At 39.4% G+C, this 11121-nt stretch overlaps 1 protein-coding gene across 1 annotated transcript in view; it reads right to left on the bottom strand.

The window, feature by feature from the left end:
- Nucleotides 1-560: 560 nt before the first annotated feature.
- Nucleotides 561-11121, bottom strand: part of LOC138829689 (zinc finger protein 569-like) — a 31711-nt gene continuing 21150 nt past the window's right edge. Inside the window, exons 6-9 of the mRNA XM_070026163.1 lie at nt 6164-6290; nt 5368-5457; nt 5076-5144; nt 561-2504 (exon numbers count right to left, since the gene is read on the bottom strand). Coding sequence (XP_069882264.1) covers nt 700-2504; nt 5076-5144; nt 5368-5457; nt 6164-6290 — 2091 coding nt within the window. The 3' untranslated portion in view covers nt 561-699. The remainder of the gene's footprint in view (nt 2505-5075; nt 5145-5367; nt 5458-6163; nt 6291-11121) is intronic.

Here is an 11121-nt window from a genome sequence, read left to right as displayed (position 1 = left end):
AGTACTTAGAACTTTTTTGAAAAACTTTCTACATGTTTTACATTGCTATGATTTCTCATGTGTGTGTGTGTTCAATGATGAACCCTGAGCTGTGCCTTCTGGTTGAAGAATTCCACATTTCTACCTTGATAAGGTTTGTATCCTGTGTGGGTTCTCTATTGCAAACTGACTTCTCTTCCAAATGAAAGGCTTTCCTTACTTGTTACATTCTAGAGATTTCTCATTTGGGTGAATTTTCTTATATGCTAGGCTGTGGCCTCCAGTGGATGGTTCTTTACACATTTGTTGCAGTCATAAGGCTTCTCTCCTGTGTTGTGCTCTCTGATGAAAAATAAGGGCTGAATTCTGTGTGAAACTCTATCCACAGCTGTTACATTCCTAAAGTTTTACTTTGTGTGTTTTCTGATGGACAGTAAGGTTTCCCCTGTGGCTGAATGACTTTCCACACAGGTCACATTCAAAAGGTTTCTCTCCTGTGTGTGTTCTCTGATGGTCAGAAAGGTATACCTTCCTGGTGAAAGACTTTCCACAGCTGTTACATTAATAAGGTTTCTCTCCTGTGTGCATTATCTCATGGATGTTAAGTGCTGCCTTCCACCTGAAAGACTTTCCACACTCCATACATTCATAAGGTTTCTCTCCTATGTGTAATATCTGATGTGATTTAAGGATCGACTTCTGGATGAAAGACTTTCCACACTAGCTACAATCATAAGGTTTTTCTCCTGTGTGTTTTCTCTCATGGAAAGTAAGGCCGATTTTCTTGCTGAAAGACTTTCCACACCTCCTACATTCATAAAGTCTCTGTCCTGTATGTGTTGCCTGATGGGCAGTAAGTTGTGACTTCATGGCGAAAGACTTTCTACACACATTACATTCATAAGGTCTCTCTCCTGTATGTGTTGTCTGATGGATCCTAAGGTTTCCTTTCTGGGTGAAAGACTTTCTACAGAGATTACACTGATAAGGTTTCTCTCCTGTGTGTGTTGTCTGATGGACATTAAGGGTTGTCTTCTGGGTGAAAGACTTTCCACACACATTACATTCATAAGGTTTCTCTCCTATGTGTATTCTGTGATGATATGTAAGTTTTGACTTCCACATGAAAGACTTTCCACAGAGGTTACATTCATAAGGTTTCTCACCTGTGTGTGTTCGCTCGTGAGCAGTAAGGTTTGTCTTCTGGGTGAAAGACTTCCCACACTGGATACATTCATAAGGCTTCTCTCCTGTGTGTGTTTTCTGATGGACAGTGAGGTATGACTTCCGGCTGAATGACTTTCCACACAGGTTACATTCATAAGGTTTCTCTCCTGTGTGTGTTGTCTGATGGACATTAAGGGTTGTCTTCTGGGTGAAAGACTTTCCACACACATTACATTCATAAGGTTTCTCTCCTATGTGTATTCTGTGATGATATGTAAGTTTTGACTTCCACATGAAAGACTTTCCACAGAGGTTACATTCATAAGGTTTCTCACCTGTGTGTGTTCGCTCGTGAGCAGTAAGGTTTGTCTTCTGGGTGAAAGACTTCCCACACTGGATACATTCATAAGGCTTCTCTCCTGTGTGTGTTTTCTGATGGACAGTGAGGTATGACTTCAGGCTGAATGACTTTCCACACAGGTTACATTCATAAGGTTTCTCTCCTGTGTGTGTTGTCAGATGGACAGTGAGGTGTGCCTTCCGGCTGAATGACTTTCCACACAGGTTACATTCATAAGGTTTCTCTCCTGTGTGTGTTAGCTGATGGACAGTAAGCTGTACCTTCCGAGTGAAAGACTTTCCACACAGGTTACATTCATAAGGTTTCTCTCCTGTGTGTGTTGTCAGATGGACAGTAAGTTGTGACTTCTGGCTGAAAGACTTTCCACACAGGTTACATTCATAAGGTTTCTCTCCTGTGTGTGTTGTGAGATGGACAGTAAGGTGTGCCTTCCGGCTGAAAGACTTTCCACACACATTACATTCATAAGGTTTCTCTCCTGTGTGCGTTGTCAGATGGACAGTAAGGTGTGTCTTCCGGATGAAAGACTTTCCACACAGGTTACATTCATAAGGTTTCTCTCCTGTGTGTGTTAGCTGATGGACAGTAAGCTGTGCCTTCCGGCTGAAACACTTTCCACACACATTACATTCATAAGGTTTCTCTCCTGTGTGTGTTCTCTGATGGACAGTAAGGTGTGTCTTCCGGGTGAAAGAATGTCCACATTGGTTAGATTCTTTAACTACAGGAGATACTCCAGGACTATAAGCAGCACATATCCCATTAGACTCGCCATGGAGAAGCATGTTCTGACACTGCCTGAACTCCTCTGTCCTTATCCCTAAGGAGTTTCCATTATTCCTAATCAGCTCTGACTTAGGTTTTGATCTCAAATTAAAAGTTGTTATTAATTTCACATTTTTCTCCCCTGTGTTAGTATTCATGACTCCGACATCAGCCAGACAATCGTAGGGATTCTCCTGACAGGTCTTAGTCCTGTACTCCTTTTCTTGGACATCTACAATGAGATATAGAAAGACAGACAAAAACAGAAATGAGACCTCAAGATTCCTTAATGTAACAGTAAAGGCATTTCTGTGCATCCTGTTACGAGATTTTAAAAGATCAAAGCTGGAACTCTTTGATGCAGAATATAAGCTTTTCTCTGTAATGTATTAGTTAAGAAAGTAAAACACTTCTGGAGGAATATCAATACCAAATTTCAAACTCTACTATAAAGCCATAGTAATCAAAACAGCTTGGTATTGGCATAAAAACAGACCGCAGGACCAATGGAATAGAATTGAAAACCCAGAAATGAACCTACAGACCTATAGCCATCTAATCTTCGATAAGGAAGCTAAAACAATAGAATGGCAGAAAGACAGCCTCTTCAGTAAATGGTGCTGGCAAAATTGGTTAACTACATGTAGAAAACTAAAGCTAGATCCTTATATATCACCCTGCACCAGAATCAACTCCAAATGGATCAAAGACCTTGAACTGAAAGCAGACACTCTGAAAACATTACAGGATGGAATAGGAGAAACCCTAAGTCTCCTTGGCTCAGGTCGAAATTTTCTGAATAGAGACCCGGAAGCACAACAAATCAAAGAAAGGTTGGACAAATGGGACTGCATAAGATTGCAGAGCTTCTGCAGGGTAAATGAAATAGCTGGCAAGATCAATAGAAAGCCCACCGATTGGGAGAAGATCTTTACTACCCATACAACGGACAAGGGTCTCATATCTAAAATATACTTGGAACTCAAAAAATTAAACCACCCAACAACAAATCCTCAAAGAAACAACTGCCCAATAAATAAGTGGGCGAAAGACTCAAAGAGAAGCTTCTCTGAAGAAGAAAGAAGGATGGCCAATAGACACATGAAGAAATGTTCAACATCCCTAGCCATAAAAGAAATGCAAATCAAAACAACATTGAGATATCACCTCACTCAAGTTAGAACAGCAAAAATCAAGAACTCTAACAACAACAGATGCTGGAGGGGATGTGGACAGAAAGGAACCTTACTTCATTGTTGGTGGGAATGTAAACTTGTTCAACCACTTTGGAAAGCAGTATGGAGGTTCCTCAAAAGACTTCACATAGATCTCCCCTATGATCCAGCAATCCCACTTTTGGGCATTTACCCAAATGTTTACAAACAAGACCACACTAAAGCTACCAGCACAACTATGTTTATTGCAGCATTATTTACCATAGCTAAGATATGGAACCAACCCAGATGCCCCTCAGTAGATGAATGGATCAAGAAAATGTGGTATATATACACAATGGAATTCTATGCCTCCATCAGAAAGAATGACATTGCCCCATTTGTTAGGAAATGGAAAAGTTTGGAAAAAATTATATTAAGTGAAGTAAGCCAGGCCCAAAGAAGCATAGGTCCCATGGTTTCCCTTATTTGCAATATCTAGTATAGGTATGAGTCAAGCGGAAAAGGTCAGATAATGTGATGTTAGGAAAATGAACCCTTAAATATGTATTTTAATGTTTTCGTTTCTTTCATGCATGTGTTTCTAACCCATTTATAAGATTATTTCTTTGTTGCTTTGTATGTCCCTCCCCCACAGTGTAACCCCCGCTTTCACTATATTTGATGTCAGTATAACATGTGGAGGAGATGGGGACAAACAACTCGTTTAAGGATTCAGGTGGACCTGTTGCAACAATGAGAAGTACAAAATGTCATGTCAAAACCAGCTTTACAATGTCGGTGTGGGGGGGGGGAGGGGGGTATAATTGGGTGGGGGGAGGGGGGTAAAATTGGGTGGGGGAGGGGGGAGGCGGGGAAGGGAAGTGAAGGGTAAACAAAGGAGGAGGCTGCAATGCTTGGTAAGAAATGTATGCATTATCCTGCTCATGTAATTGTAGCCCCTCTGTACAGTATGTTCTCAAATAAAATAAAATACAATTAAAAAAAAAAAAAAAAGAAAGTAGCACTGACATTTTACAATGGTAAATAATGCTTTTCTGTTTCAGTTCTTTTCTGTTTTTCTCAAGGAATTAATTACTCAAATGATTCATCTACACACTATTAGTTATAAGCTGAGTACTAAACATTTGCTTTTAATACCCTCGAGGTTTGGTCATAAGGGAATAGCTATTATTTTTCTTTTAATTTGTGGAAATAATTTACACATTTTGCTGCTTTGCTTCTCAACCATTAGGTGAGGAACAGAAATACTGTCTAGATTTAGGGACCATTAGGGTGTTTGATACATCCCTTGGCCTTTCCGCTAAGAATGGAAGGTTCCTGAGAGTAAGGATTTATACCTCCATCTCTTCAGTTCTAACTTCTCACTAAGAATTACTTTAGGGATTGGTGGCATTTTTAAAATTGGTTTCCCTCATCCTTAGTCAAATTCTCATCAAATTTCCTTTTCTAACACATCTGCTCCTTCACAACCATTCAAGACAAAGATACTGCAGGTTACCACCCAGGTAGTCATCTCCTATGAACCAAAAGCTTTGCTTCTGAATCTCACTCACTTCCACCATCACCAAGAAGCAATTTCCCTCATCACAGGTAGCAGTCCTGGCATACTCCTTATTTCCTCATACCTTGTTTCAATGAAAATGAGACATCATTTTCTACATTTCTCATTTCCTTTTTCTGTTTAAGAATGATTTCTACAAATAAATAGAAAATTGCTCACTTTAACTATACTGGGACAGCCAAATCAGTTTGTCTCCATGTAAATTCTTGATTGTCATGTCCTTGAGACAAAGGATCACCTAGTTTTCTGCCACACATGACTCAGGGGAACTAGGAACATTATTGCTCAGTACAGCTCATTAAACTTACCAAGTGGACTCTGGCTACAAAACCACCATGCAAGATGCTTTATCTCACCTGTGAGATTCTTCTCTGAGGCTTCTCTTATCCATGGTTCTGACCCTTGCTCCAGCTTGGCAATCAATTTAGGTTTAGGAACACAGTGTCCTGTTATAAACAAGTAGAGAAGAACTATTGGTAGGATGGGTCATCATTACTGTAAGGTCTTAGACATCATGTTCACAAAGTTGCTCCTAAACCTTGTTTCTCCTGGTTGATATTTCCCAGCTTTCAACTTATTTTGCCAATTGTGTGCCTTGAACTCAGCTCTTTTGCTCAAAGCTAGCCTTCTGCTAGTTTCAGTCCCAGCTACATTTGTAGATTGTGAGGTGATTTGGAGATAAAAGCCTCATGGTCACTTTTCTGCAGTTGCTGGCTTCAAACCAAAATCCTCACATTTCAGCCTCCAGAGAAGCTAAGATTACAGGTGTTAGGGTGTTAGCCACTGCACCCAGGACGAGGGTTGATTACAAATAACCACTTTCAACTAGTGATTTTCAGATCATACTTCAAATAGTGATGTACTTTCTATTCTAGACTATATTTGCACCTACAGAAATCACCCCAAGTTTAGGATGACAGTCTTCTTTCTATTAGTGGAATGCAGTTTAGATTTTGGGCCCAAGTGCTGATTGGGTTTCTTGAAGAATGGGAATAAAATTGTCTCCAGTTACATAATGAAGTGGAAAAAATGGACAGGAATTTTATATTCCCACGGAGTGGAATCATCACCCGAAACAACATAAATATTTATATATCTACTTAGAAAAGAAAACAGCCTTTGATCTCGCATGTTCAAATGACTTTCGCTCACCTAAAGACAAGAGGTTGCTGTAGGTCTCCAGCATTACATCTCTATGCAGGGTCCTCTGAGCATGATCCAGGTCTTGCCACTCCTCCCAGCTGAAGTCCACAGCCACATCATCAAATGACACCAGCTTCTGTAATGGCACATTTGAATCAAATAATTAGCCCAAGTCAGGAAGGTCTGTGGGACTCATCCCCAATTAATCACCAGGAGAAAAGCAGAACTGGTGCTATGGCTCATGTGGTAGAGCACTAGCCTTGAGGGGAAGAATTCAGGGACAGTGCTCAGGTCCAGAAATCAAACCTCACAACCAACCAACACACACACACACACACGCACACACACACACACACACACACACACACACACACACACACACACGGTATTTCATAAGCAATCACAAGACATTTAGGACATCGCATGGAATACATAGCACCTTACTGATTCATGAAAAGTAAGTGTCCACATAAATGTTAAAGGCAGTAACAGTACTTAAGAATGTCGCTAATTATGGATTGGCCCTTATAAGGTCTGATTTACTTCCCATATATAAATATCCTATGTTAACTCTTTTGTAGTTTAAGTGCTAAATACTGAAGTATGGTCATAGATACCCTGATATTTCTTTCCTATGTAAAAAAGAACTGCTAGAAGGAAGTTTTGTGAACTTGGCCTACCTTCTACAATCCACAATATAGTTGTGAGGGGCATACCATATTCCCTGACTACATTTTCATTTAAATATGCCTTCATGGAAGGATGGAGGATGGATAGAGGCTTAAGGAACATTCAAGATGACAAAAAACAAAAAATAGGACCACGACAAACAAGACAGAGAAAAATTAGAAGAGGGATGTGATCTAAAGTTACAGAAGACAAATTTACAAGTTGGAAGGAAATAAGAGTGCTAATTTGCCTGCAGAGGCTAAGAGGAGAGGTTTTGGAATCCCACACTGAACCCTATTACAAATGATGAATGGCCAAGCCAGCCATGCTTGGCAATAGCAGAGGTGAATGCTCACTAACACACAAAAGGGAAATATATATGTGAGAAATTGAAAGAAAATAACATTCAATTCACAATCCACTGGGCAGAGGAACTCTACTAAAAATGTAGATTGAAGATATGGTCAGGGAAAGAGAGTTGATTAATTACACATCTGCATTTTAAGAGTGTTACAAGAGAAGTGCTTCAAGAGAAGAGCAAAAGGAGTCCACATACATATACACGTAGGACAAAGAAACTAAAATGGTAAATGTGTAGGTAAGTTTAAAGGAATATATTGGTCATATATTTTATGTAATATCTGTAATAGTTTGTTGAAATAAAACTTATAGCACCATATGATTCACAATGCATGAAGATCCAATATATAAACTCATCACTTTATTAAGAGAAATGTATGTAGAATACTCATATGCATCAATAAATATTGCAATTACCAGGCAAATCGGAAGGCCTCAGTTCAAAGAATTAATTGTACCAAAAAAGAGGGTACTAGATTTAGGGCTGGAAATGTGGCTTACTCCAGAGTGCTAGTCTAGAATGCACGGGTTCAATTATTCAGTGCCATGTGAACAGAAAAACTAGAAATGGGGAAAACGATTGAAGACACTTTAAAAAAAATCTACAAATAATTCCTTGAAATATACAAAGCTCAGTATCAATAGTCAGGAGAAGAATTCAAATCAAAATTCTACAGAAATAACTACTTTATATATGTTACTATGGACAGTTTTAAATAAAAACAACAAATATCCTTCCAAAGTCTAACAAAGGCTGGGAAGGATGTGAATTCAATTTGAACCTTGCTGCATGTATGGCAGGAATGTAAAACAATCAAAGATGGTATGGACAGAGCTAAAAAGAACTAAATAGAGAATTACATAGGAATATGGTCCAGCACTTCTATTTCTAGAAGAGAAAGCAGAGATGAGAAGTAGTATTAGAGAATCACTTCAGAGCAAATACTGACAAGAACCAAAAGACAGACAGAGGTAAAAGAATAAATAAAGACATTGAAAAGGAAGACAAGTTTGCTACATTTTATAGCAGGGTTGATCTTTGAATACATTAAGCCAAGTAAAATACACCAGTCATAAAAGCACAGCCTTGGTATGATTTCCCTTACTGAGCTTTCAAGGATCAACAAAGTCATAGAGCCAAAAAGTAAGATGGTTCCAGAGACTGGGGTAGAGAGGAAAAGGAGCTGCCTATTAATGATTATACAGCTTCATACATGGAAAATGAAACATGCTGTACATGGATGGAAGAGATGGCTGCACAACAACGCAGCCATATGAACTATCAGTGAACTCTGAATTGAAAATGGGTAATGTAGCCACACAGGATGGAACATACCTATACACCCTGACCTTGGGAAATTCAAAAACGATGACCAGCCAGGCTAGCTTCCATAACAATTTCAAGAGCATGCTGGACTACATATCAAGACCTGTCTTCAAAAGGAATAGGGAATGATTTGTATTGACAAAGCTCATAAAATTCACAAACTTTATAGACCATGACAATGACAATTTGCCTTGAAGGTGAAAATGTGTTTTTGACTTCAACTAAGCATCTCTGTTCCACAATACTGTGACATATGTGAAATTTATATAATCACTTTCTCTCAATTTAAACAACAAAAAAAGAAAAGTCAGAGAAGGGGTGGTTTAGGAGCAATGGGTGACCATGTTGTCAGACATCTTCTATTCACATATTGTTTTGTAGAATGGCAACTTCTTTGTACAACTACTTAAACCTAATAATAAAATAAATTGTTTGAAAAAAGGAATATGGAAAAATCAAATTTTAGACTGTCTGAATTGGATCAGAGATATAGGTGCCATGTGTGTCTATTTTTCCAGTTAAAATAACAAAGTAAAATTTATGAACAAACGTTAAGCCACATTTTAGCTGGAAACATACAACTACAAATAGCATTAATAACAAACACACATGGACCAAAAATGCAAAGTATTCTTTTTTTTTGTTTGTTTTATATCGGTTGTGTGGCTTGAACTCTAGGCTTGGGCACTCTCCCTCATGTCTTCAACTAAAGGCTAATGTTCCACCACTTGATCCACTGTGCCACTTCCGGTGTCCTGAGTGGCTTATTGGAGATAAGTGTCTCATGGACTTTCCTGTCCAGGCTGGCTTTGAACCAGGATCCTCAGCTCTCAGCCTCCTGAGTAGCTAGGATGACAGGTGTGGGCCACCAGAGCCTGAACAAAAATGCAAATTAATCTAATCTGTGCATCTTAATTTTAGTTTTTATATACCTTTTCACTGACTACTTTCCAAGTGTATCTCAAATATCTGAATCAGTTCTCCAGGAAGCTTCCCAAGGATATTTCTTGCTGTTCTTTTTGATGGGCTTATAATGTACTATATGATTCTTTTTTGTTTGTTTGTTTCTTTGTATGTTCTTCTGCCATGGCATAAACCTTGTTGTCACTGTCTTTGATTCTGGTGTCTTGCATCTTGTATATACATGTTTCTAATTGAGGAGGGGAACAGAAATTACAAAATGCTGAAATAAGAATAAAGGATGGCCCATTGTAACAATGACTTGTACAAGGAACTATGTTGAAAAGGAACTACAACTTTGATGGGGTGGGAAGACTTGGGGAGGTGGGAAGTAACATGATAGTAGGGGAAAAACAAAGGATGGGGAAAAAGTGCTCTATAAGAAATGGACTCATTACCTTGCTCATGTAACTGCAATCCCTCTTGACACTATTATATCTATATATATCTATATATATCTATATACAGATGTATATATGTATATACATCTGTATATATATATATATATATATATATATATATATATATATATGTATGTCTGTGTGTTTGTGTGTGTGGAAAATAATACATCCAAGATATTTTTTTACAAATGTTCAGTCAGCCAGGTGCTGGTGACTCATTCCGGTCATCCTAACTACTCCGGAGGCTAGGATCCAAGTATAATACTTCCAAATTATTTCTATTAGAAAAGCCTAGAAGACTCATATCTCCAGTTGATTATGAAAGGATACAAGACAAACAAAAAAGGTGAATGTTGAGTTATGACTTAAAGAGTAGAGCACTAGGCTTGAGCAAAAAAAAAAAAAAAAAAAGCTCTGGACAGCTCAGTGAAGAGAGAGATCTGAGCACTTGCAAGCAGCCATGACTGGGGTGGTAGCGGAGGCCTTAGCCGCCATACCTGCAACAAAGGCCCCATATGTGGTGTGTGAGTCAATTCAACTCAACACCAGCAAGAACTGACAAGGAGCAGACATCTTCATCCTGAAGTTCCCAGACCAGAGAAGACTCAGGAACCAATACTCCAGTGTGAGTAGAAGCCTGAAAGCCTCACTCCTTCTCAGGGAGCAGAGAAGGGAAGGCTACCCCTCCCCCCACTACCAGAGGTCTCCATCTTTGAGACTGACAAAGGCATGGCTGAGCAGCTAGCACCAACTCAGGCCTTGGAAGAAAACCAAAGAGTCATTTAGCTGGTCACAGGAACCTAACCTGACCTACTAGGCTCAGCTCCACCCAAGGGGAAGTCACCCAGCCAGGGCCCCAGCCCCAGGAGTGGCTTTCTTCACTGGGTAAACAGAGACAGAGGCTGCCCCTCCCTATAGCAGCCTTGACAATCAATTGAAATTCAGTAAACATAAACCCTGAGAATGGCTTCAGGCTGGGCTCTGTGAGTCTCTCAGAAGCTAGCCCCTTAGGGAAAAGCTACTGTTTGCTGAAAGGCCTCAACTCTATCCAGAACTTAGCCTCATCACAGCATCTCCACACTAGAGGAAACAGCCAAATCCATCTTTTGTGATACTCAAAGCAGTTCTCCTTCCCATTAAATTACCCTGGGAGAAGGATCACAAACTGCTGGAAAATGCAGAACAGTTTTCTGCATACTCAAACAAATTGACCTAAGAAACCAACCAAGCCACAGGAAAATCAAACACTG

The sequence above is a fragment of the Dipodomys merriami genome, unplaced genomic scaffold, assembly GCF_024711535.1.
Source record: "Dipodomys merriami isolate MVZ:Mamm:240054 unplaced genomic scaffold, mDipMer1.0.p SCAF_175, whole genome shotgun sequence".
NCBI classification, from domain to species: Eukaryota; Metazoa; Chordata; class Mammalia; order Rodentia; family Heteromyidae; genus Dipodomys; species Dipodomys merriami.
Note: the sequence above shows the minus strand (reverse complement) of the source record. Positions and strands in the feature narration are given on the sequence as shown.